The sequence below is a fragment of the Manis pentadactyla genome, chromosome 13 (genome assembly GCF_030020395.1).
Source record: "Manis pentadactyla isolate mManPen7 chromosome 13, mManPen7.hap1, whole genome shotgun sequence".
In the NCBI taxonomy this organism is placed as follows: domain Eukaryota; kingdom Metazoa; phylum Chordata; class Mammalia; order Pholidota; family Manidae; genus Manis; species Manis pentadactyla.
The window spans coordinates 1,796,662-1,824,626 of NC_080031.1; the positions used below are offsets into that span (position 1 = coordinate 1,796,662).

A 27,965-nucleotide genomic window follows, 5' to 3' on the forward strand; every position below is an offset into this window, starting at 1 on the left:
ACCTCACAGCCCTGCAGCCCAGAGCGCTGGGTGAGCTCTTTACATAGAGTCAGCTACAATGTGTCGCCCACACGTGTGCAGTGAGCAAGCCAACCAGGGCCAGGTGAGAATCCTGGCCACGGGAATCTTCACTTTCTCCACAGATGCTCAATCAAAAAGTGAAAAAAAAAAAAACTGCATTGAATGTTAAATTAACATTGTATTGAATGTTAAACTTTAGCAATTCTCATTTTCCATGGGCCTAGAAGCATCCTCTTACATCATTACTGTGTGAATTGTGGACAGTGAACATTTAGGAAGCACTCCTATTTATTAGAAATCAATGTTTCTTTTCATTTAAGGGGTTTAGGAAAAACAAAAGGCACTTTTCCCACTGTATTGTCAGCAGGTGCTCTTCATTAGACAATACCAGATTTCCCTTAGCTTTACGGATCTCAGTACAATGACTGTCAAATGCTAAGATGTTACTGTACAAGTCTGATTTAGAGCAGCTATTTGGGTCTCAATTATTCATGAAATTAGTGTCCTGCATGTCAGCAAGAGCATTGCTCTAGGTAAAGGCTGTAAAGGAGATCATATTAGTGTGGAATTTCCTCCCCTCAGGGACTCCTCTTAGATTACATTATTCACTTAGCTTTCTCCTGTCAGGGAAATTAAAAGTGGCCCTGATTTGATCCCAGGGTCCAGAACCGAAGGGGAAGTCGAAGAGTATCACAACAGCGTCAGTTCCCAAACCTCCGTGTGGCGCCGGGACTGCCTTCGGCCCCACTCGGTGCTCACCAAATAGTGCCGGCGAGGGCAGCGTGGACTGGCAGACAGACAGACGGCACGTGAAGACGGCGTGTGGAGGGGGCCGTTCTGGCACAACTGAGAGGCGTTCCACCCACTAGGCAAGTTTGCCCTTCTCCTCTTTGGGAGGTGCCTGGGGACGCCGGTGAGGGCGATGGCTGCTCTGTGGCCCTTTATCCTGGTGGCTGCCTCAGGTGAGTCCTTTTTGTGATTTTACTAGGCATCGAATATTAACTCTTAGAAGCCAGAGATAACATTTTTTTACACTGTGCCGTGTAACTCCTCACGAGCGTTTGTTTTTTGTTCATCATCTGTAAAATGCCAGTCCTTCCAAGCTACCTAGAGACCAGTGATTCATGGTTTTGCCCCTATGATTACAGATACGTGTATATACAGGGCTGCACGGAGGGGCTTTTTACACATAGGTGGACCTGTGCTCTGACATGCTACAGTGGTCTGCTAAATCCCTACTTCTCTAGAAGGCAAGCTCGCTTTGCCGCAATTTGCATTCAGAATTTGCAGCACTCTTTTTCAGATTTGCTTTTATGTCTAATATATTTTTATTACCCAAAATAGCCTTGGTTTCATTATAAGCTTTTAGTAGCCCAGAGAAAGAATCTCGTGGATACATTATGGCCACAGTCACCTGGATATGGTTTTGGAATTAGGGGCTTTACATTAGCTATACAAAGTCTGTGTATGTGATGAGTAGCTCTCTAAAGACAAGCACTCTAAGCTGGCATGTTTTTGGAGTGTACAATTCCCCTTAAAAATACCTTAGAAACAAATTTTCTAAATTTCTGGAACTAAACTTGCAGGGTGCCAGTATTGACTCTACTGAATTGAACCATTTGAGCTAGGATGCGATTGATTCTTAGAAAACATGCACAAATCAAGAATTTATGTTTATGCTGGTGTTTTCTCCTACCCCGCTTTCTTGAGGGTGTCCTAGAGCTTGTATCTGAATTTCCATGTATTAAAATATAACTGGAAGTGGAATGACTCAATTACAGAGATGAGGAAGGAATTTAGTAGCCCAGCAGCTGGAAATGATTTCTTTTATTGGGGTAGAGAAGAAAAATGGCCACTTATCGTGAAAGTATAAAAATCCTGGGTGTTGAACTTAAAGGATAAAAGCATATCTTAATTATAAAAATGAAAATAGAGGAAATTTCATTAAATGCCAAATGGGTTTCTTAGCAGAAAATAATTGTGAACATTAAACTAAGTAAGATAAAATAGAAAAACGAAGGTAAGAAAACGGAAGAAATCCTTAACAATATCTCTCCAATGTTTTGTATTGTGCTTTGCTTTTGTTCTGAATGTGGCAGAAAAAGCATTTTAATAGTGTCTAAGCAATCAGTGCTTGACCATAAATATACTGAGAACATCTGCTACAGAAACATCCACCCTTTGGATTTTTGACTTGGTTAATACCAAGCGGTTTGAAAACATACGCGCACTGAGCCAACCACCAAACTGTGGCCGCTGCCCAGAAGCCGGGCGCCGGGGCAGGAGGCCTGGATCAGGAGAACCGTTTAGTTCCTGCTCTGCTGGGCACCAGCCACGTGACTCTGGGCAAGTCAGTTAATCCCTTAGAGATTCAGTTTCCCTGTAAATAAACTGTCAATTCTGCATATTCAAGAAGATCAAATAACATAGCATTGTGAAATTGCAAACACAAATGTAAGACATAATTAACCTGAAAACACACATATACCCAGAAAATACAATGGGCTGTTTCTGCCCAATAATCTACTCCATTCAACGTGCCAGTCTTGCATCTGAAGGGTTGCTCATTACTGTTCCTGACATCTCCTCAGTGAGCAGGTCAGTGCAGTGCTGTGACAGAGAGCTTGGGCTTTGATCCAGATCAGTCTGGTTTACTTTTCAGCCTCTTCACTTGCAAGATGTCTGACCTTGGGCGGTGCTAACTTCCCTAGGCCTAGAGTCCTTCGCCTCTAACAGTGACCCCTCGTAGGCTGTCGAGCACCCATCTCTTAAGGCTGTTATAAAGCCTTAAGATGACTGGGCCCTTGGCCCAGTGCCCAGCACGCAGCGCACACTCATACAGACTCAGGTGTTAAACAGTGGTGCACACCTCAACCCCTCCTTGTAACCTCTCAGGCACATGTACAACTCTCTTGCAGTCCTAAGAGTGAGATGCAGTGCTCACTAAAGCAAGAATAGCTCTTTTCATCAAAGTGCCCAGAACAGTTTAAGATAGGGTGTGTGACAGTAACTCATTCAAACAAGGGAAATAAAAAATAGAATAATTCTATTGTATACTTATCTTTCTTCTTTTATCTGTCTTCGCCTAAAAGTACTTCATAGCTCAGTCCCTAACACATCCTACTTTCCAGAAATCTTACAAGTGAATTATTTGAAGCTAATGATTAGCATTCAGGGAGGACGGGCTAGTGAGGAACCTTTCCCTGTCCCCATCTGTTGATGGCTTCCGTCAGCGTCTGTTGAAACATCACTGAACTGTGAATCATTTAGTGCTTGTGTGAATGTCACATTAGCTTTCAAGGGGCATAACTTACTGTTAATTAATGGTCACTGACATCCCTAATTTCTCTCCTGTAATTGATCTTTCTCCTCAGGCAAATTTGCATTCATAGTAGAAATGTAATTTGTTATTTCCTCCCATTTTAAACAAATAACTCTTTCCCCTTGCAGGTTATTTAAGCACACTTCCATGGGCTTCTCATTTTTCTCCTACCATTGCTTGTTCCTCCATTGTTCCAAGTTCTACCTTCCAGAACTTTCTCTTCTTATCCAAAGACTTTGATACATTCTAGAAAATATGTGTTTATCCATAGGGGACCTATGGATTGTTTCCTAGGAAAGAGAGCAGAGGGTATAGGGAACACACATTGATTTCTCAGAATTATGTTTTAATTGTGTCTTGGGTACTTTCCTATAATTGAAACATGCATATCAGTGTTTCCCCACCTGGGACCTGAACCTGGGGCTCTCAGGCGAGGTACAGGTGAATTTGCCCAAAGTGAAGTTCTCAGGAAGAGCCCCAGACCCGCTTTGCTGTGAGCTCCTGACTCCCCTGGGGCGAGCCAGCAAGACATGGTCTCAGGTACGGAAATTCACAGGTATTTTTTGACAATCACAGTCCTCAAAAACCCCAAAGATGATCCCTGAATCAGGCCACCCACCGTAGTCCTGCTCGCCCGAATGGCTGATACACCTTCGGGGGTCTTCTTGGGCGAGCAGTGGTGAGCTCACGTGCTCCCTGGAGTCCCAGGCCTGATCGGGCACGTGTGCGTCTCCCCCTGCCCGCAGTGAGTCTGGGGCGGCTCTTCCAGCATCGTCGTTAGCATTTCGGTCACACTGACATTGATAAATCACAGAAAGTGCTGCCTGTGGCGGCCAGTGACACAACATCATCCATAAAGAAATGGGTATAAACAGGCTTGTCGCCCAGGGAGAAAAGATCTCATTTACAGTTTCCGGCTGGATCCTGCAGACCTTCAGCAGCTCATCAAAATAACCATCAAAACCACCGAGAGGCGAGGTGAATTCACGCGCAGGTCACTGCAGATGGATTTCACTCACGCGCTGTGGCAGGAGGTGTGCCATTTGCTTCAGCGCAATGACTTAGCAAAGCTTTGAATCCCCTGGGGGCTGCCAAAGCTTGTGAACAAGATATCTTTTTGCAATTCAGAGAAAGCCCTCACGCAACCGTCACTTCCAATTGTTGGCACTCATTTCTGTGGCTCCCTTCCCCCTGGCCTCCCCGCCCAGACACCAATCACTGCTCCTGTACAAATCAAGATTCCTGGGTCATAGGAGATGAAATGGTTGTTCCCTGGAACCAGAGAACATTTTCCCAAAACCAAGATCTCATTTTCTGACAAGTGTATTTTATTTAAAGACAGAATCGAAAAAGGTTTTTTGAGGAGAAAAGTATGAATTGGAGTCTCATTAATATCCCTTCAGAAATCCACACAGATCTTTGGTTCACTGTTTTGTTCATGTTTCTGCTTGGGTTTTCTATTCAACTGTTGAATTACAAATGGAAAATCAAAAGAAAAATGCAAAGGAGGACTTCAGTTTCGTCTAAGTGCGTAGGAAGGTTTCTCCTCTGCACCAGGAGGAGATGATACAGGAATAAAGAAAGGATTCTCTCTCTAAATGCACGACTGTGAAAAACAGAATTGTAGGTGCGATCTGGATCCTTGGAAGTGGGGTAGATTTATTTATCTTTGCAGTGAGAGTTCTCCACTGGGCAGTTAGGGTATCAGTTTATTTTAAATAAGTGTCTGCAAAAAGCCTGCCAGCTGGCTATGAACTTGAGTGGATTGGGGTGAGCTGGAAACTAAATTCTGCTAGAGGCCACGGAGTCCTGAACAGTCTGAAATCTGCTCAAGATACTAAGTTCCTCCTGGCTTTCATTCTTCCATTCCTTTCCCAGGAATCCTAGCCTCAGATACACCTCACCCCAGAAGCTCTGCCCTGCATCATCTCACCAAGCAGCTGTTACAGAAATATCGCAAGGGGGTGAGGCCGGTTCACAACTGGACCGAGGCCACCACTGTGTACCTGGACATTTCTGTTTGTGCAGTACTGGATGTGGTAAGGGCCATCTTATCCTTTCCTGTTCCCGTTACCCATTTGCAAAAGTTGTCTGCCATTGTGCAGGAGCCTAGGAGGCGTTTTATTCTTGATACTCTAATTGAGCTGGCAGGGAAGCTGAGCTAGACTGATTTCAGCAGGGAACACGAGATGAAACATTTATTAGGCAAATCATGCTTCTAGTCCCCAGCTTACATGTGGAGGGGCAGATCGTCTAGAAATAGGAGTTCCGTGGAATTAAGATGTTTTAAGAATTGTGGCCATAGTTCACAGTGTTTATTTTATGAGTATTGCCAAAACCAAAAACGACAATAGGTATTTTTTCCTCTGGTTCCTATCTCTTAGTGATAATAGTAAATTTAAGAAAACATCCACCACATATTGCTTGAAATCTTAAAAAGAGAAAAAAGTGCCTTGGTATCTTGAATTTATACCTGGGTGTTTGCTAAGGCTGGTGGAGGAAGGTTTGTTTGTTAAAGCGTGGCTTTCCTACTATATCTGAAATGTGGGAATCAAATGAGAAAATTCATAAGGCGGTGAGACGGGGTCCTAGTAAGCCCTCAGTAAACAATGGCCCTCGTGATTAATCTCCGCTTCCTCTCTCTCCTTTTTTCTTAATTGCAAAATCTTCAATATAAGTAAGTCCCAGGTTTATTTTAGTTTCTCTTAAAAGCAGACTTTAGGGAGTTTGTTTTGTTAAAGTAGTCCAATAATTGTTTTTCAGTTTACTACTTAAAACTTTTTCCTCTAATTGAGGTAGACCATACGTTTACTGAAATGCACAGATCTGAAGTGCACAGCTCGATGAGCTTCGGGAATTGTGTGTGCCCATATAATCCATATCCTTATCAATATATCGAACATTTCCATCACCCCAGGAAGACCCCTCACTTCCAAGTCAATCCCCATCCCCTCCATCCACAGAGACAAGCACTATTCTGATTTCTTTCATGATAGATTCATTTTGCTCATTCTGGAACTTCATGAAATTTTATTGTATGTCCTCGAGTCTGAATTTCTCACTCAGCACGATGTTTTTGAGATGCACTCATGTTGTTGTGCATGTTAGTAGTTTTCCTTTTTCACTGGTAAGTGATATTTGGCCATGGCTGTTCCACCATCTGTTTGCCCATTCTCTCATCAATGGGCCCCTGGTTGTTTGCAGTTTCACGACATCATCGGTAAAGCTGCCGTGAACATTCTCGTACGAGTCTTCTTGTACATATATGTTTTCATTTCTTTCAAGTAAAACCCAGAAGTGGCTCACAGGATAGATGTGCCATTAAAGAGGAACTGCCAGACTGATTTCCAAAGTGGTTGTACGTCTCACATTCCCACCTGTCGGCTGAGAAGGTTCCCATTGCTCCACATCCTCGCCAACATTTGGTGTCTTCAGTCTTTAATTTTAGCTGCTCTCTAAGGCTCTAGAGGTGGCCCACTGTGGTTTTATTTTATGTTCCCCTGGCGGCCAATGCTTTGGGGCTCTTTTTTACACACATAGTGGCTACCTTCATATCTTTCTTCGTGAAGTGGCATTTTAATTTTTTATTGGGATGTTGGCCTTTTTCTTATAGATTTTAGAAGCAGCTTATACATTCTGACACAGTCCCGTGTCATGTATGTATGCGGATGTCTTGTCGCAGCTCATGGCTCCATATGTTGTGGGTTGTGTTTATTCACTCTTTTCACGGGTCTTAGGGTGAACAGAAAATTTTAAATTTAATAAAGTCCATTTTTATCAATCCTCTATTTATGGTCAGTGCCTAAGAAATCTTTGCCACTTCACAAAGTTCACACAAAAAATTTTCCTGTGTTTTCTGCCCAAAGATTTATAGGTTTTTAGCTGCTTGTATTTAGTTCTATGACGTACTGAAAGTTAATTTCTGTGATGTGTGAGATCAAGGTTCTTGTTGCCGTTGTTTTTTGTGTTTTGATTGATTTTTTTTTTCCATTTTGCTGGACATTCCAGCACCATTTGTTTGAAAAGACTTCTTTTCCTGTTGAATTGCTCTGAATGGGCTATTTCACTTGAAATCAGGGACTGTAAGTCCTCGGACTTTGTTCTTCACTTTTCAAATAGTTTGGCATTTTAGGGCCTTTGCATTTCTACATAAATTTCACAATCATCTTGTCAGTTTCTATTTTTTAAGAAAACCTTCTGGGAGTTTGTTTAGAATGGTGTAGAATAGAATCTACAGAGAAATTTAGGGGACAATTGACATCTTAACGTTACTGAGTTTTCCAATCTTTGAATGTGGAGTGTTGCTCCATTTACTTGGGTCTTCAACTGTGTTTTAAAATTTTCAATGTAGAAGTTTTGCATATATTTCTATTAAATTTATCTCAAACTATTTTGATGGTGCTTATCTAATAAAATTTTTTTTCTCGTTACTTGTTCTTGTAGAGAAATGTGATTCATTTTGTATGTTGACTTTGTACCCTGTGGCCTTGCTAAATTCACTTACTTATTCTAGTAGTTTTTTTGTAGATTAATATTATCATCTGTCATTTCAAATAGTTTTGCTTTTTACTTTCTAGTCTGTATGCTCTTTATTCTTTTTTTCTTGTCTTATTGCATTGCCTAAGACCTCTCCTATTATATCAGTAGAAGTGGTGAGAGCAGAAATCTTTGCTGTTCCCATCTTATGGAAAAATTTTTCACCATTAAGTGTGGTACTTAGGTGTGGGATTACTGAGCTGTATGGTAAGTCTATGTTTAACTTCATAAGATACTGCCAACCTTCTTCAAAGTGGCTGTGTCATTTTGCATCCCACCGGCAATGTGTGCGAGTTTCAGTTCCTCCACACTTGTTATTGTCAATCTTTTAAAATTTTAACAATTCTAGTAGATGTGCGGTGGCAGCTACTGTGGTTTTAACTTTCATTTCACTAAAGACTAATGATGTTGAACATCTTTTTGTGCACAAATTTGCTTATTGTGTATTTTTTTTTTTGGTCAAGTATTTGCTCAAATCCTTTGCTCATTTTTAAAATAAGGTTGTTTTATAGATTAATATTGTCATATTCTGTCCAACAAATCAGTATGTTTTTCACTATCTCGATTGCTATAGTATTACAGAAGTCGTAGAATCTGATAGGGTGAATCTTCCCAACTTTGTTCTTCTGTTTCAAAATTGTTTTGGCTCTTCTTGGTCCTTTACATTTCCATATAAACTTTAGAATCATTTCACAATTTCTATTTTAAAAACTGCTGGAATTTTTATTGAGATTGCATTAAATCCATATCAGTTTGAGGAGAATTTAAGAATAGTCTTCCAATCCATGAGTACAGTGTATCTCTCCATTTATTTAGTTCCTTAATTTCTCCTAGTAATGTTTTATAGTTTTCAGTGCTTCACACATACTTGGTTAAATTTATCTCTATGTATTTCATGTGTGTGATGCTATTATAAATTGCATTTTAAATTGAATCTCTCTATTGCTACCATATGAAAGTAGAATTGATTTACATATATTGGCCTTGGGTCCTGGGGACCTTGCCATTTCTTAGGAGTTTTGGAGGATTTTTTTTTTAATTCATTCAGTTTTTCTTTGCAGAAGATCATGTTATTTGTGAATAAAAACAGTTTTACTTCATTATTTTCTCTCTTTATACCTTTATTTCCTTTTTTATTTTTATTTTTTTGCTTTTGTACTGGCTTGAGTCTCCAGTAGTGTTGAATAAAAAGGTGTTTTTTATAAATATCAATTCAATAAATGTGTGTGATAATATTCTTAAGTCTTTAACTTTTTGTTCTTTTTGTTGCTGTTCTATTAATTTCATAGTGGGGATTGTTAAAACCCCAAGGATAATTGTGGTCTGTCTATATCTCTGGTCTGTTATTAAGTGTATACATATTTAAGATTGCATATCTCCTTGATGAACAGATTCTTTTATCATCATGAAATGCCCTCCTTCATCTCTGGTAATAAACTTTGAGCATGCCTACTTTTTGCAAGGTATATATTTGGCCATCCTTTTATTTTCAATCTATCCGTGACATTTTATTTAAATTCATATATTGGAGATGGCATGCACCTGGGGTCTTACTTTTTTTTCTAACTTTTTATTTTGAAATAATTATAAATTTACAGGAAGTTGCAACTAAATTTACAGAGAGGTTCTGTGCACCCTTCACTCAATGTCTTCCGTCGTTGATATCTTGCATAAATAGCATCAATACTAGAAAACTGATGCTGGTGCAATCCCAGAGCTTATCCAGATTTCCCCAGTCTTTCCCAGCATTCGTGAGTGTGTGCATGCTTCCATGTGATTTCATCATGTGTGGTTTTGCATAGCCTCCATGACCACACCAAGCTGCGGTCAGTCCCACAGGCTCCCTGCTATGGCTCCTGTTTACCCCCAGCCCCTAACCACTGACAGCCAGTAAACCTCTTCCCTGTCCTTATAACTGTGTTATGGCAAGAACACTGTATCAGTGGCAACATGCGGTATGTGACCTTTGAGACTGGCTTTTTTCCTTCAGTAGAATTGCCCTCAGCTTCATCCAAGTTGTTGAGCATGTCAGTAGCTCGTTCCTTTCAGCTGCTGAGTAGGATTCTGGGATATGGCTTTTTTTAACCTGTTAATCTGTGTGTTTTAACTGAAGAGCTCCATCCATTTACCAATACCCTCTCGCCACTTGTTTTCCAATTGTCCCATCTGTGTTTTGTTGTTCTTCTTTTCCTCTTATCCTGCTTTTCTTTAGGTAAATTAAATATTTTTTAAATATTTGATTTTAGTTTTTCTATTGACTCTTTAGCACCCATCTTTGTAATATTGTTTAAGATTTCCATATCCATCATCCACTTTATACAGTGTGCTCTGAATTAACGTTATTATACTTCACATAAAATGTATGAATCCTTCAACAGTAAAAATCCCACTTCTGCTTCCCCATCCCCACACCTCTTTTGTCTTCTATTTTATTACATAATGGGCCCCACAATATATGTTGTTATTTTAGTTCACTTTGTTAAAATAACTTACTAATTCCCCCTTAATTTACTTTATTGGAAGTGTTTTTCTATGTCACTATCTTAGTGCTATGCTATGAGTCATAGACTCTGACTTTTTAACTGAGAATTAGGCATTGCAATTAATGAAAAAATAATTTGAAACTGAAAATATAATTGATATGGTATCTGATATGAGTTGAAGGTTTTTGTCTGATGCAAGTTATTTTAGCATAATCCTCCACCTTAGATAAACCTCTAATCATTATTTCTTCATAAACAGGAATGTTTAACTGATACACACAAAAAAGATTCCTGTTAGCACTTTTCCTAGCTTTATTCTCTCACTCACACTATTAAAAGTACGAGATCTAAGATCCTAGAAAATATTCTTTAATTAAATGCAGGAACTACCTCCCCACCTTCCAGAAGGCCTAGTCTTACACAAAGCTCCCATGGGAAACCCCTTTAAATGTCTTCTAACTGGAAATGGAACTAGAGTTCTGGAGACAATTCCCTGGGGCTGTGTCTTCACCTGCTCAAATCCCAGTCCTCTTTCTGTAGCTGTCAGTGGGTCATCATGGCTGTGTTGTGCATCAGGCATTATGTAACGGGAAAAGCATGATCTAGCTAAAGACACATAAGAACCAGGTCATGTGAAGACGCAGGGCAGAGGTACGAACCCCCTTGACTCAGGGGTAAAGACCCCCTTGAGGTTCTCTTCTCATCATCCCACTTTCTAACTTCCTGTCGATTAAGGTGAAGTAGAATTGCTCAGACTTTCCTTCAGAGGTTCATTTGGAGATAAATAGAGAGAAGGAGTAAGGTCTTTATAGTAACATGCTCTCTTGGCACAACTGTGACAAATTGAAAATTTTTATCTCTTTCTGCCCCAATAAAGGAAGATAAAATCAGAGTCCTTGTGGTAGTTAAGGAGAACACCACTATTTTTTCAAAGATGTGTTTTCCTCCACTGTTGTGGAATATACTAATTTTTTACGGGAATATCTTAGGTATATCATATTACTAGATATGGCATACCTTCCTTCAGAAATATGGAAAGATCTTATATTCCATCCTTTTAGTTTTATCCCTATTCAGTGCCTTACCCTGACCTTGCTCATGCACTTGCTGCCATGGAGACACGCAGCCTGTTGGGGTTCCCCGCCTGTGTGTCCCCGGTTCTTCTGTTCCCTCCATTGAGTGTCTTCCTCTTCATTCTCCATCTGCAAAATATTATTGCCCTCAAATCTTAGCCACTGAAAGAAATTTCCCTCAATTCTCCAGGCTGACAGCAATGTCTGCTCACTTTAAATCCACTGAAACCTGTATCCATCTTAAAGCACAGTTATTTGTTAGAACATCACATACCCTAACTTACTAATGAACTACTTTACTTGAGGACTTTCTTACTCATATTTATGTTCCCCACAGTAGGCAGCATATGTGATCTTACTTCAAAGATACTGGATGGATACCTGTCTGACGAATTAACTAATTAATTAACCATGTGAGACCCAGTTCCGGGATTGTCTTTAGGACAGCTGGGCTGACCTGTAAAGTTCACTCCAGAGGGAGGGGCCGGCCTTGAGGCTCTTGATAAAATCCCTCACAGATTCTGCCCAGACAAGGACACTCCCTGTGTGGATAGATAACTTGCTGGACGCATCTGCCAGCTGCTGGCAACTTTTGTTTGGAGTGAAGAGCTTTCAGCCCAGCCCGGCTTTCATCACAGCACCTCGCTTCCCTTATAACGTTTTGCCTCCTGTTTTGTTTATATGAAAGACTACAGTTGTCTTAGAATTTCTGGGTATTATGAGTACCTTAGGGAAATCTGATTATAGAGATAATCTACTCAACAGTGAAGAGTTCCAATTTGTTTCTATTGAGTTTTGTCAATTCCGAATCCCAGATACCTTTGTATTCCAGTCCATTGACTAGAGCCTCCCAGCCAGACGTTGAGGCATCTGTTTCTATAGTCTTCGGAACTGGGAAAGATAAAATACGAATGTGCAGGAATTATCTGTATATTTGCTAACCACCAATTTAGATCTAAATAGACTCCCTCTGTTAGGAAGACTAATGAATTCCAATTCTCTGAAATATCCTTTGCTTTTAACAAGCAAGATGGAAGGTATCTAAAGAAAAAAGAGAGAGATACACAGAGGGAAAAGCTGTGAATAATGCCACCAGAGAACCAATTATGTTCACCAGCTGGCATTGAGAAACTTGTTCCCTTTGACAAAAAAAGATTTCAGTTTTAGCCTCAAACTCCTTTCTGACATTGTGTTTTTTAGGGCTGCATGATGAATCCGCCCAGCCACCCCCCTAATATATTAGAAAAAGATTCTTAACTCTTCTGTGACATGTAGTATGATAAAGCAATGGGCAAAAGAGAAGAGCAAGCTACGCATCAGCATGGCAGTTAGTCAGAACCGATGGACTAAAATAGCCGTGAAATGAATGGACAGCACAGCGACCCTCTCCCCGGTCACGTGACTGAGTCAACAGCGCGCGTTCATGACTTGGCGTGACGGTGATAAAAAAAACTGGCCAGGACACTGCATGGATGTGAATGTGCATGTGTTGGGAAGGAGTGGTGAACAGCTCTATTTACCACTAATGCAGATTGCATCTGGGGCTTGTTTTTTCCCCCTATTTGTGGGGAACCCTCACTGATTGCGACTAAGCCTAGAACTGAGCCTTTTCTGCTTTAGTGGGTGAGACGTGATCTATTTCAGCATCTCCCAGCTGATAAAACTCAGAAGGAAGTGTTGCCACCTAACCCTGAGCTCTCAGGAGAAGTCCTTTCACAACTGCCAGGACCCCTGCAGAGCCGTCTCGGGTGGGCTCCCCTCTGTCCTCCCCCACGTGGCCCCTTGGGGAAATGCTTTGGGTTCAGCATTTTCACCTCGTATGTCACTTTAAAACATGCCTTTCCCAATATCTATTTGAAGCTCCTAAAAAATCTGTAGAACAAATTCCCTCAGATCCGCCTTTGTCAAACCACTAGAGGGGGTCACCCGTATCTGTGCACAATCCCGTCTTCTTTCCCAACGTACCTAGAAATGCTTTTTCAGTAGCAACTTGCTTTCTTGATGGCAAAAAGTGGGGACTTAAAAAATTTTATTGTTTCTCTTTCAACTAATGCCACCCTGTGTATACCTGTATAGTCTGAGGCTGGTACAATTCCAGATGCACCAGCCCCATGGACTACATCCCAGTGGTGCCTCCCTACCACCCCCGACGAGGGTTGAAAAAAATGGTAGCCTTGCCCCAGGTACAAGGACTATTTTTTGGTGTGCTTGTTTAGTTGGCTGGATGATTAATTTAATATACCCTGTTCTGGGGAGGAGAACAGAGTTGTTATTTGCTTTCATGCCATCAACTCCCCAAACTCTCTTATTTTACTAAAATGTGGTATTGTACTAAATATTACAGAAATACAAAGGTTATTTAAATGACCCCTTAGCTTTGACCCTCAATCATCAGGGAAATGTTTTACACATTTTACTTCACACGTTTTCACCTTGAATTTTCTAGTCCTCTCATTTTCTTCAAAGGATGCAGGTTTTAGTGATGAATTATACATGGAAAAGAATGGAAATGAGGTAAAGGAGATCTCATCAGTGGTTGGTATCAGACTTCTTATAAATTCCCCGGAAATATCTTCAAAAATGCTTCCCTTTTCCTTTATTAAAAATATCTATTTTTTTAAAGGGCAGCTTTATTAATATGTATTTCAACCACAAAATTAATCCATTTGAAGTTTACAATCCAGTGGTTTTAGCATATTTAGAGAGTTGTGCCACTCTACAGGTTTTCTTGTGCAGACCACCATTAATTTCAGAACAAAGTGAAGCCCACACCATTAGCCACCACCTCTACCCTTGCCTCACCAGCCGTAGGCAAACAATAATCTTCCTATTTCTAAAGGTTTCCTATTCTAGATATTCCATATAAATGGACTCATACAATAAATGGCCTCTTGTGACTGGATTTTTTCAGTAGCACAATGCCACCAAGGTTCATTCATGTTGTAACATGCATCACATCTCATTACTTTTTATTACTGAAAAACACTCTACTCTAAGGATAGACCACATTTTATTTATCTGTTCATCAGGTGATGGACATAGTTGTTTTCACATTTTGACTATTGTGTTATAAGTGCTGCTATGAACCTTCCTGTACAGGTTTTCTTGTGCAGACTTATATTTTCAAGTTTCTTGGTTACTTACTTAAGAGTGGAATTGCTGGGTCATAAGGCAACTCTGGTATTTTGAGGAATTGTCAGACTGTTTCCCAAAGTGGCTGCACCATTTTGTAATCCTACTAGCAATATATGAGAGTTCCAATTTCTCTACATCCTTGTCAGCACTTATTATTTTCCGTCTTTTTTATTGTAGCCGTCCTAGTGGGTGATGTGTCTTCGTGGTCTTGATGTGCATTTCCCTAATAACTAATGACGTGGACCTCTTTTCATGTGCTTTTTGGCCATTTGCATATCTTCTTTGGAGAAACATCTATTCAAGTCCTTTGCTCAATTTTTAATTATTACTTTTACTTGTGGTAGGATACACATGACTAAAATCTGACATCTTAGCCATTTTTAAGTGTTCGGTTCAAAGGCGTTAAGTGCACAATCATTGTTGAGCGGCCGTCACCACCATCCATCTCCAGAGCTCTTTTCATTTTGCAAAACCGAAATTCTTTACTATTAAATGACTACTGCCCATTCCCCTTGCTCCCACCTCCTGACAACCACCATTCGACTTCCTGTCCCTATGAATTTGACTAGTCTATCTACTTCATATTAAGTGGAATCATACAGTATATGCCTTTTTGTGTCTGGCTTCTTTCACTTTGTATAGTGTCCTCAATGTTCATCCATGTTACAGCATATGTCAGAATTTCCTTCCTTTTTGAGGCTGAATAATATTACTTTGTACGTATATACCACATTTTGCTTATCTATTCATCTGTTGATGGATACTTGGGCTGCTCCCACCCCTTGGCTGTTGTAAATAATGCTGTTATGAGCATGGTTGTACAAATATCTGTCTGAGTCCCTGCTTTCAATTATTTTGGGTACATACCAAGGAGTGGAGTTGCTGGACCATATGGTAGTTCTATTTTTAATTTTTTAAGGAACTGCCACACTTTTTCATAGCAGCTGCACCATTTTATATTCCCACCCATAATGCACAAGGATTCCAATTTCTTCACATCCCCACCAGTACTTATTTTCTGTTTTTTAAAAGAACAATAGCCATCCTAATGAGAGGGAAGTGGTATTTCATTGTGGTTTTGATTTGCATTTCCCTGATGATTAGTGATAATATTAGCCAGCTTGGACTGTCATAACAAATACCATAGACTGCGTGGCTTAAACAACAGATATTTGTTTCTCATAGTTCTGGAGGCTTGAAGTCCCAGATCCAAGTTCTGTTCCTGCCTTGTAGGTTCCTGTTGGGGGCCCTCTTTCCGGCTTGCAGACCTCCTCACTGTGTGCTCACACGGAGGAGAGAGATTCCTCTTCTTCTAAGGCCATCAGTTCTATTGGATGAGGGCCCCACCCCTGTGACCTCTTTTAACCTTAATTACTTCCTAAAAGCCCCACCTCCAAATATGGTAGCATATGAATTTTGGACAGACACAGTTTGGTCCACAGCAGTGACGTTGGGTGTCTTTCCATGTATTTGTTAGCCATTTATGTATCTACTCTGGAGAAATATTGGTTCAAGTCCTTTGTCCATTTTTAAATAGGGTTGTTTCCTTGTTTTGTTTTGAGTTGTAGGAGTTCTTTATATATTCTGGATATTAACCCCTTGTCAGATATATGCTGGGCAAATATTTTCTCCCATTCTGTGTGTTTCCTTTTCACTCTGTTGATTATGTCTGCCGATGCCCACTTTTTAACTGGGTTATTTATCCTTTTATTGTTCAGTTTTAAGAGTTCTTTATATGTTCTGATACATGATTTACCAGATACATGATTTGCAAATAGTTTTTCCCAGTCTGTGGGTTGTCCTTTTCTTTCTTGATGGTGTCCTTTAAAGAACAAGGGTTTTAAATTTTGACGAAGTCCCATTTATTTTGTTGCTTGCGTTTGTGGCATCATAGCTAAGAAACCACTGCCTAACCTGTCATGAAGGTTGAGTCCTATGTTTCCTTCTAAGAGTTTTATGGTTTTAGTTCTTATGTTTAGGTTAGTGATCCATTTTGAGTTAATGTTTGTATGTGGTGAGAGATATTCCTTTTCTTTTAATCCCTAAGAACAACATAATTTTAGAATGTTCTTATTGATTGGATCAGATACAAAAAAAATTAGTAAATAGGTTTTTTTGTTGTTTTGGGCAGTATTTTTTAAAAAGTCACTGACTCATTGCAAGCATGAGAAATTGCATCTATTTAATCATCAAAAATATGCCTCATTTACATTAGGCTCATTCAGTCTGTTTAATAAGCAGAGAAATCCAAACATAAGATGACTTAATAGAAATGGCTGCCAATAGTGGTTGAGATAACCCTTCCAGAAAGATTATGAATAATATCTTGATTACAATTAAAAGCTTGGTCTCATCTTTTAAGCCCAGAATTGACTAAGACTACATATCATTTTTTAGTCTGATTAATGGCAGAGTAACTAATTAAAGTGGGAAAGAAATTAGAAAATTATTCAAGACGTCAAGTGCAGTCAAAATGCCATTTTGTCATGGGTAATATAGTAAAGTTCACAGCGACAGGTGTGCGTGATAAATAGGAACTAAGAATACTCAGATTTTGTAGAGTCAAGGTAAGGTTTTTAAAATCAGCATTATCTCATTAGATTTGATTTTCTTCCTCTGAATCGTCATGCTGTTGGATTGGGCTTTGATTTCCTGGCATTCTAAGGTTTGGTGTGGGTTTTCTTTTTGCTTTGCAGGATGCACAGAATCAAAAATTGAAGACAAGTATATGGTACCATGAGGTAAATGATTACGTCTCCTTCCATGCATGCTGGACTCCTCCTGATCTCCATCTGTTGCAAAACATAATTATTCTAAGGTATAGATATTATCTTTGTGTTTGTAATTCCTTAGATTTGCAGCAGATCTAATGTATTAGAATCCGTGTAATATACATGGACATGGTGTCTGGTTGGAGCACCATCTTAAGGAGTTGGATGGGAAGTCTTCTCCCCTATCAGATAGTACCGGCAGGCTGATCAGTTGAGTCATTCATTCAAATCCCTCTCCAGTTCTTTGGTGACTTAGCCCCTTTTTGATAAGTTTCCTTTTTGGCTTCTTCTGACAGGTTTGGGATGATGGGTTCTTGTCCTGGAACTCCAGCATGTTTGATGAGATTAGAGAGATCTCCCTACCTCTAAGTGCCATCTGGGCTCCTGATATCATCATTAATGAGTTGTAAGTATGCTGGGGTGTGTTTCTGGGGGATTCAGGCTGCTCAGGATAGTCAAGCCAGTTGCTGCTTACTTTCAGTCATGGTTGCGAAAAGGAGCCTATTGTTAGGAATATTCAGGTTAGAAGTGCTGTGATTTGATGTCATTTGAAATACAGATTTTATTACTAATGCTTGAGGTCACTCTTAGATCCTGTCTGTGTCATGACAGTGCAAGTGAGTTAACTTACGAGACTGTCACTGCTGAGCCATCTTTGCCAGGATGAACTGTCTCATGGGACATGGGATTCTGTCTTTGGCCCTCCCAGGGTGTCATGGTCACTTCTAGCTAATACTCGGTTCTGTTTATGTGGTGAAATGATTGACGCCCTCCCAGCAACAGCCAGGTCTCTTGTGTTTCGTGCAGTGTGGACAGTGAAAGGTCACCCGACCTTCCCTATGTTTATGTGAACTCATCTGGGACCATTAAGAACTCTAAGCCCATCCAGGTGGTCTCCGCATGCAGTTTAGAGACATACACCTTTCCATTTGATATCCAGAACTGCAGCCTCACCTTCAGGAGCATTCTGCACACAGGTAAACCATGAGAGGTGCAGTCGGCTCATGGGAAAATGTGCTTGAGCTGGGTTGGCACACATAGGTGAAGTCACCTTCCGCTGTCCTCCATGTCTGTTTTATTCTTGCACAGGACTGACCTTCCTGTTGCTGATCTTGGTGTGGGAATACAGTACGAGGCCTCCACGCCACTGAGAATGTCGTCGAAGTCAGGGCCAGCCCCACCCTCCCACGGACAGTGGGATGCAAACCCTAAACTCAGAGTCGGTTTTTTTTATGGCTAGAAAGATTTTATTCCACTCCCCTGCTCCTGGTTCGAAATGGTCATATCGAACCCCATGGCAGTAAGACTGCATTGGAGACAGCAGGGAGAGGCAGGACTTGAACTGGGAGCTGGGGGGGCTGGGACTGGCTGATACTGGTGCCTCGCTCTGTAGGGAACTCAATCGCTTCTGTCGTTTTCAGTGGAAGATGTAGACCTGGCCTTCCTGAGGAGCAGAGAAGACATTAAGCATGACAAAAAGGCATTTTTGAATGATAGCGAGTGGGAACTTCTTTCTGTGTCCTCAGCCTATGACATTCTGCAGAGCAACGCTGGAGATTTTGCACAGATTCAGTATAATGTAAGTTGTGCGCCTTGCTGTCCCTGTTGCCTGCCTCTCTGCAGTCCTCGGCCTTCGCTCTTGGGCCGAGGAATCTGCTTTTTTGCATATGCTCATCATTACCATCCAGAAGCAGGTGATTCGGAGGGATCTGACATCTACTCGCATTCAGGAGTTTCAGAGACAAGAGGCTCAGCCACAGATCCTGGGCTCCTGCTGTAGATATCCCACGTGTGACTATAAACAAAACAGGTTTCAGAGGCCAGAGTCTGGCAGCAGCAGGAATCCCTGAGCCTTTCAGGACATTCCTGTGTCCTCCCTTCCCAGTGCTCCTGAGAGAAAGAAGGAATCCCACACACAACAACAGAGTGGGAGGGGAGTGTCACTTCAGCATCACTGTCCTCTTTGTAACTGAGCAAATTATCAATTAATTCCAGATGCAGATGCATACAATTATCGTCCAAGTAACTTGAATATCTGAGGGATTAGCTAACAAGTCGCCTGCAAGGTGCATGGAGACCACCGGTGGTTTCCAGGTCAGAGAGAAGAGCTGCTCTAATAGGGCACGAGGAGAACCCACCTTGCCCCAGGGTATGCTGCCCTGCTCACAGCAGGGGCACGGGGTGGGGGTCAGGGCAGTGAGCCTGCTCTTTGCACTCAGGAGTCTTCCTTCCCTGGCCTCCTGGCAGGCTGTCCTGACTCATGGTCTGCAGCAAGTTCATGCGGCCAGTGGACTCACATCATAAACACTCAGCTCTGCTTTTCTACACAAAGTCAGCTAGTGTTGGGGGTCATGGGGTGGGGGTACTGAGCAGAGGGGTCCTTCATGCCAGGTAATGGATCTGATTGAAAAATAACGACTACAGACAGGTCAGGACTGCACACAAGATGAATTCTCCTGGAAACAAACCTTTTGAAAATGAAGGAAAATTTAGACTAGATTAAGGTGCTGTGGTCACAATGGATAATATGCTAAGAAGGGCAGTGGTGGTGAAATAAGCTATTTTGGAGGGCACAGATGCCCCTCCACTGGCTAAATGGTGCTGCCTGCAGTTTTCCAGCAAAGCCCTTGTTAAATTGGGGCCTCTTACAGAGGCGGGTTCAGCCCGACCGATGTGCCATGCTGGGTGCTGGCTAATTGCAGCTCCGCCTCCCGGGCGGCGGGCGGCGGCTCTTGACTGTTCTACTTGTTTTTAGCGAGGCTTGCATGGTGGCTTGTTTGTCCACTTTGTTTTTAGTGAGGTAAAGGGAGGGAAAAGAAAGCTTTTTTAATTTCAATGAGTTTCTTGGCTAAGAGTAAACACCTCATTAATTTTAAAGATATCAGCCCGCAAACATTTTTAATGCAGCCAAATAATGGAGAGCATTAAAGGGAAATGTGAGGGTGGAACATCGTCACCTACCAAGCACTGCGGAGAACACTGCACACACCATTACCTACACTGCGCGGGAGAGGCACACAAAGGCGGGAGGCACGGCTGGGCAGCGGGCATGCAAGTGCATGCTCCCCACAGGCCCCCACTGTTTGCACTTAGGTGTCACCCTCCGTCCGAAATACTAATTTGTCCTCTCAACGGTGGCGAAAGGTTTCTGTGTACTGGGTGCATTTTAAGTATGATGAAAGGGAAGGGAAGAGGCACCCATGGATCTGCGGACCGTGGCCCCTCCGCTCTGGGCGCCGTGCGCATGCCAAGGTGCTGGCGGTGGTCACCGTACGGCTTCGCTGGAGACTGGCACAGGGGCAGCAAAGCTGGGCAATGTAGCAGGGCTGGCCTCCCCCCCTGGCCCTTCAGAACAGAGCAGGGGAAGAATCCTGGTGGGGTCCCAGCTCATATTCGGTAGGGCAAGGAGCCAGCCCCAGGGGCACTGCACGGTCAGAAGGACACAGCGGACACAGCGGACTCAGCGACCATCCCTGCTCTGTCTCCTCATCCTCTCCCAGCCTCCAGGCATCCCCTGCTGCTATGAGAACCGTGGCTGGACTCAAGTCCTGTTACTCCACACAGACATTCTACCCTGAGTTTAGTAACTGAGGCCGCCGACGGTCCTTCTACAGCCCTTGGCCAATGATGCAAAAATCAGAGCCCAGTTCCATGCCAACCCTGGACCTACCGAGGTCCTGATGGCAAAGCGCCGGCTCCCCCTTAATCCGATCACCAACTGTGGCCCAGTCCAGGCTGCCCAGCAGGGGCTGGAGACAGGTGGGGCAGATAGGAGGGACAGCGATCTATTCTATATATGTCCGCACCCTGGGCCTGATGTGCCCTGTTGCCGCGGGTGCCCCGTTAGTTCCTGCCAACGTGCAGTCATCCTGGCCGGACCTGGGACACATACCGTTTGTCAGATGGGTGCCTGCTGAGACTCCAGAGTTGGGCTGCATCCCACAGGGGCCCAGGGCACAGGCACGTCCACCTACAAGGATGTGTGTGTGTCCAGCCTGGCCCCCAACCCATAGGCCATGGGAGGGGAGGTTTCCTCCAGCACCTCGTCAGGGGTGCTGGTTCCCAGAAACGGTAGGGTGATACTCGTTTCTGTAGGTGGTGTTTTGTTTCTGTGGGCTTTTTTGAAGAATACCAGTAGAAGTGGGAGGAGGTAGGAATAAAATTTGAGAACTCATGCTGGATGGACAAGGGTGGACGGCTGTGGAGGTTAAAGTGCACCACCCACAGATATCCTCACACGAGTAAAACGATCTTCGGAGCAGGAGTTAGAGACCCATAGGGGACTCCCAGAAAATTGCAGAGAGCATCAGGGACAGAAAGATGACTCATTTATCCTCTTTCTCTGACATTATTTTTCCCTTTCTAGCTTCGTGTAGAGTAATTTTGTTGAGATAGCCATTGAATGCAGCCCATAAACTTGGAAGAAGATTCCTCTGAGCCCCAGAAAGAGAGAGAGAGATTAATTTTGAGCCTTGGAAATCTTATCAGGGTCCCTCCAGCAACCCTGGGATCATGGACTTGTGCTGCTCTAGTGCAGCCCACTGTCTGCACCCAGGAAACTCTCCTTCTTGTGCAAGGATCTTAAATGGCAGCAACTTCCCCGTTCTTTCTGAGTTGGGAATGTTGGGAGGGGCTTGGGAGAGGAGGAAAATGAGCTTCTGTATGAAGCGCGAGTCTGGGCGTCAAAATTCCAACTACGTCATAAAGACAGTCATGCAAAATTGAGTACTGGTGGGGTCTACCGTCAAGGAGGCGATTAGAGGCTGACCTTGGGGCCTATCCCATCTCCAAGGAGCTCTCCACACACACATTCTGAATTAGATTGATCTCTTTCATTAACATCAATAGGCTCCAAATACCTTTGTGTACTTATTATTACCTGGCTTTAATGGATAATGAAATTGTGGCATAATATTGCTAACACCTGAAGGGTGTCTAATGGAGAACATGGGCTGAAACTAAAGTGCTTTTGCTTCCTTTTCAGTGGGATTTAAAGGCACCAGCTCCTTTAGTCCATTAGACACGATGGGCTCCAGGTAGGGACAGTGCCGCAGAGAGTGGCGTCCCCCTGAGCTGGCGCCTTGCCTGCCTTCCCCCCGCATAGGCAGGCCTCACTGCAGAGGGGTGGTGCTCCGAGCGCGGACCTCAACAGAGAGCCCCTCTTGGGCCAAGTCCACACCCCACCCCACTGGGACTCAAAGTACCATTATTGACAGATGCCAATACAACTCAGTGAAAAACTTTAAAGCGTTTGTCACGTGCCAGGCTCAGTGGCAAGCTCTGAAGACACAAACATGAGCGGAGCACGGCCCCGGCATCTGTCATGGGCCTCAAAACCTGCTCCGGGAGACACAACAGCAATAGCCACGGACCTCAGCATTTAGAAGTGTGTATATGGAATCTCCTGTCTCCATACGGCGGGTGCTCCAAGTACGGGCATTGTTGAAAATGGATGACCTGGGATGCAGAGAAGCTACGTGACTCAGCCAAGGTAACAAGGCGACAGGTGGAGCCGGGACTTGAACCCAGGCAATCTGACTCCCGAATCCGTGTGCTAATCGTCTCTGATGCTGAGATGCAACTAAACATAGCGAGTAGATTCCGGTCAAGTCTTTGGCATCTACCCACCGTGTGTTACTGGGAAACCGGTCTCGGCCCCCAGGGGCCACCATGACAAAGCCCCACAACCTGGGGGGCTTCAGACAACAGATGCCAGTTCTTCCTAAAGCCAGGAGTCGACAGCTCTTGGTCTCCTGGGGGTTCTGACGGGAGTCCGTTCCGTGCTCTCTCCTAGCGCCTGGTCTTGGGCATCTCTTGGCTCATACACGTGTTGCACCAACCTCTGCCTGCATCTCCACGCTGCTTTCTCCTCTGTGTGTCTCCTCTGGTCACGTTGGGCTACAGGCCCACCTGCCGCAGTAGGACCTCATCTTAACTAACTGTACCTGCAATGATCCTGTTTCCAAAAAAGGTCACGTTCTGGGCTTCTAGGAAGGACATGAATTCTTGGAGCCATTATTCAGCCTAGTATAGTCCACTGTCCTATGGCCCCCAAAAAGCTCACGTCTGTCCCATGTGCAAAATACATTGTCCCTGTCCCAGCATCCCCGAATGTCTTAACCCATTCCAACACCGATGCTAAGACCAAAATATCATCAATTACAAACTCAAAAAGCCCCGAATCTCATCAGCTAAATCAGGTATAGACTCTGGGTATGGTCCATTCTGGGGCAAACTCCCTCTCTCTCTCTCTCCATCTGCAGACCTGTGAATCTGGTTCCTGATCCCATTAGATGGGGTGGGGCAGGGGGCAAGGGCTGGGCCCGTCTTAGGAATGGTTCTACCTCCAGTATTCAGGGTACCTGACACCCTATTCATGCTCAGCATCTCCGAAACAGAGGAATAGAGGGCTCTGAGGATCAAATGAGACAGTGGGAACAAAACTGGGTGATAAAACTAGAGTTTCTTTAGGCCGCGCTGGGCTTGTGAAGAAAACTGGTACAGTCCGTGGGTAACACTGCCCCTAAATCAACCTAAGAAAAAGGCGGGCCATTTGCTCTTGATGAAAACCAAAACTGTATTTCCTATTCAGTCTTAGGAATGGGAACATCCTGGCTAAAGGCTAGAGAAAGGATGAGATGATTTGGGAGGGCGCAGCTCGCCGTGGGCTTCTGTAAGCCAAACACAGGCAGGGGAGACCTCAGCTTTCTGTCTCGGGGGACGCTGTCTGCCCTCGCACCACCGCACCTCCCTTCTCCCTCAGCTGCCGTCGACGAGCAGGAGGAGGACCACCCTTCAGCACCCGCTATGGAACTCGTAGGGCCCAGTGCAAAGTGGAAATGCAGGGCTCCTTGTCCAAAAATAATGAAGAACTTTTAAATGGCACCAGCAGGACACTGGAGCCCGTGTGGGGCCCTTCCTCAGGCAGGGCTCTGTGCAGCCTGGCCCCACGCCCAGGAAGCCTGCCTGCCTCCCAGACTCTCGGCTCTGGCGCCCCTCTCCCCTGGCAGCCAGGGGAACGCACACATGTTAAAACCGAGGAGCCACACTGCCCACCTTTGGTTCTGGCCCCGATTTACACCCACTCCCCATCAGCTTCTGGGTAGGGAGCAACAGTCTCAGCACATGCTGTGCGCACAGGAGCCTTATTCAACGAGTACAACAGCTGATCTCAATTCTACCCAAGGTGTTTGGCAAAGCAGAAGTAAACTGCTTTTTCAGAAAGGGAAGATCAAGGCATAGCGGGTCTAAATCCCACACCTGGGATCACTTAAGCCAGGCTCTTGGGACTGAGGGCTCGGCTCTGGGCTCTTTCCATTCAACCAACATGCCTGCCTGTGCTTGTGCCCTGGGACGGTGTTCGTCACTGGACGGTATCCCATCCTCTTCAGTGGCATCTCCCATGAGGTCTCTAGGGGTCCTTTCCACCTGGACCCTCCAGAGACAGCAGGCTGGGCCGCCCTGCGGCCCCACAGGGCTGGGTCACCCAGAGCCCAGGCTGGCTCACAGCACAGGCCCTGGGGTCTGACCCCTCGGCTCCCCTCACTGCCACCCCTCCCCAGCCGTCTCTGTCACGGCATGACGCAGGGAGCCGGGCAGGTGCGGGCGGATGCCAGCTCTCTCTAGTGGTGGTTTTCTCGCCGACCACACTTGGGTGGAAGTGTGTGTCAACCAGATCAGGGTAAAGCATGAGTGTCGTGCTGGTGTAGCTACCTGCAGCCGGTGATGTTTAATGTGAAAGACAACAGCCAGACTGCAATCCCGCAGGCGGCTCTGGCCCCCAGGCCCCATGGGGTTGGAGTTGGGGTACACTCTCAGACCCAAGGGCCGGGGGCCCCTGCTCTCTTTGGCAAGGTGAGGCCTTGTCTCACCCAGCAGGCCCCTCCCACCACCATCTGCTCCACCCTTGGCCTCTGCCTTGGCTCATTTCTGTGACTCTCTTCCGGAGAAGGAGGCAGAGGAGAGGACGAAGAGCCTGGAACTCCGCTCAGAGGGCCGTTCAGATCAAGGGTTGCAGCCGTGCCATGTGGAAGAGGACACCCCAACCCTGCCCTTCCCTCAACTTACTGGAGGAGCTGAGCTTTATGTTTAAAAATCTATGAAGTGGGGATACTACTGCCAACAAGCTCACGGCAAGGATTAAAAAAAATTTCATCTCATGCAAAACGATACAGTACGTTGCAAAGTAAGCAGTGTCAGAAGGAAGATTTTGGTGTCTGACCTGGTTTTAAAACCGTTTCTCATTCACTGGTTATGTGAGTTTGGAAATGCAGTTTAATCTGTATGAACCTTGGTTTCCTTGTGAAATGGAGCTAATATCCCGACGTCAGGTGTGAGGACTGAACAAAGCACATGCAGCGCAGTCCAGCGCCAGGCACACAGCAAGTGGTGAACCGATGGTAGCTGCAGCTGCTTCTAGTTATAAATATTAATATTCGCTGATCAATATTAAATTATTAGTATTAATAATTAAAGAATAAAATCAAAGGATTTTTTTCTTTTCTGAACCACAAAATAATCTCTTATTTCCAAACTGCACAGGCTTTTCACATGATGCAAAAACGCTGGGACTTCGGGCAGTGTTCTTGGCTGTGGATTTGGCTGAACATTAATCATCAGCGTAAACCCTCTTTCCAAACCAACTCCTTGTGCCCGGCCAGGTCGTGATTCGCCGGCGCCCACTGGACTATGTCGTGAGCCTGCTGATTCCCAGCGTCTTCCTGATGCTCGTGGACCTGGGGAGCTTCTTCCTACCACCCACCTGCCGCGCCAGGATTGTGTTCAAGACCAGTGTGCTGGTGGGCTACACCGTGTTCAGGGTCAACGTGTCTGCCAAGATGCCGAGGAGCTCAGTGCACACCCCTCTGATCGGTGAGCAGCCGCGGGGTGCCAGGTGCCCCTCGTGCATCGTTGCTGTCAAAGGTCTGATGCTGCATTTCAGATCGGGGGCAGGAGAGTCCCCACAGACCCGCTAACTCGACCTGCTCTGCTTCTCTCCCCAGGCGTCTTCTTCGCAGTCTGTATGGCCTTCTTGGTTCTCAGCCTGTCGGAAACCATCCTGTTGGTCAGATTCCTCCACGATGGGCAGGGAAGTGGGCAGGAGTGGCCCCTCTGGTGCCTTCGAGGGCACACCGATTCCGATGAGCCCAGGATGGATCCTGGGGCCCAGCGCGCTGGGGTAACAGGTTTGTGAGCAGCCCTGAGGTCCCTTCCCCGTCCTGCTGAGCACCAGCGCCCTTTGAGGGGGCACCAGGCCATGTGTGTGGCAGTGTAGAAACTGGAAGCATCTGCTTCCTCGCCTCTGTGCTGCATTTTAGATTTCATCTCTGGAGGCTGATGGCCGCCTTCTGCTGGCTTTCCCGAAAGCCTCATTTTAGCTGGTTTCAGCCAGTTCCCTAAAGTGAAGGGGCCCCTGGCTCCGGAGTAGAGTGCTGGTGCGCACCCTCATGCGGTCTGCGTGCATCTGGGTTCTGGTCGCTGATGGGAACAGCATGTAAGTCCTCCCAGCACTCACGCAGGCAGCATGAATGCTGACTGTGCAACAGCACCGAGGCTAGCACAGCCCCGTGCGAGGGTGACACGCGGACTTGTGGAGTGTTCCCTGTGGTTGCAGTGCCCAGAAGTGGCTAAGGGAGTGTATCCCACAGTCTCATCACAAAATAAAAGTGGGACTGCGTGGCGATGAAGTATTGACTCCACTTCCTGTGGTGAACATCTAATTATTACACTGCACCCCTGAAAGTAGGTAATGTTATATGTTAATTATGTCTCAATTTTTTTAAAGAAAGGGTCATGCAGCCCCTAACCGAGTCAGTGTGGGCTGGGCCCTGGCTCAGAAACTCTCCCAGACCCATCTTCCCCCAGCTCCGCTCTGCCCTCCAGGGCTCCCTCAGCGGGCGGGCAGCCCGTGCCCAGCCCGCTGCCCAGTTTTGTCTGCAGCTTCCTTGCAGGATGAGGCCACCAATGCCGTGGGTAGCCCCGGCTCACCTGCGGTGTGTTCTTCTCCCACACAGAGTCCCGCCTCTCTCAGGAGCACCAGGACCCATCGGGGACCCTGGAGGAAGCCTGGCCCCAGCTCAGATCCATCAGCAGCTCCTTCCAAACCCGAGACCAGGCCCACCGACGGGAGGTGGGGTGGCTGGCCCTCCTGGAGCGCTTCGACCGCCTGCTCTTCCGAGGCTACCTGGCGGTGCTGGGGCTCTACGCCGTCACCCTGTGCTCCCTCTGGGCGCTGTGGAGCCGCTTGTGACCGGGGAGCTTGCTGGTCGCACTGAATGCTCTCGCCGCATTTGGGGAGGGCTGAGCGTGTGTGGGAAGTTTGGGGAGGGAGGAGTGGTGGGGTAACCGCCCCCCTTGCCTCTGTCCAATCACTGCTCACACCTGAGCAGCTTCCGAGGGACTCAGGAGAGACTCACCACCGCAAACAGGTGGGACGGGGGGAGCTGGGAGAGGGGAGCCGGGCCTCTCACCCTGCCTCCCCCTCAGAGTGACCGCCATCAGCAGTCGCCTTCAGAGCACTATAGGCACACGCGCGTGCGTGCACACGCACACGCACACGCACACACACACACGCGCACACACACACGTTGTCATAGATTTAAGAAGTGTAAGTTGTCTCTGTCTC

General features: G+C 45.0%; 1 protein-coding gene across 1 annotated transcript; it reads left to right on the forward strand.

The window, feature by feature from the left end:
- Window positions 1-875: 875 nt before the first annotated feature.
- HTR3B (5-hydroxytryptamine receptor 3B) lies at window positions 876-27,965 on the forward strand. Its single transcript, XM_036920051.2, has 9 exons — window positions 876-983; window positions 5,222-5,382; window positions 17,267-17,311; window positions 17,638-17,747; window positions 18,149-18,318; window positions 18,763-18,920; window positions 26,002-26,212; window positions 26,344-26,526; window positions 27,355-27,965. Exons 1-9 carry the CDS (start codon window positions 944-946, stop codon window positions 27,588-27,590), a joined length of 1,314 nt encoding a protein of 437 aa, XP_036775946.2. The 5' UTR covers window positions 876-943; the 3' UTR covers window positions 27,591-27,965.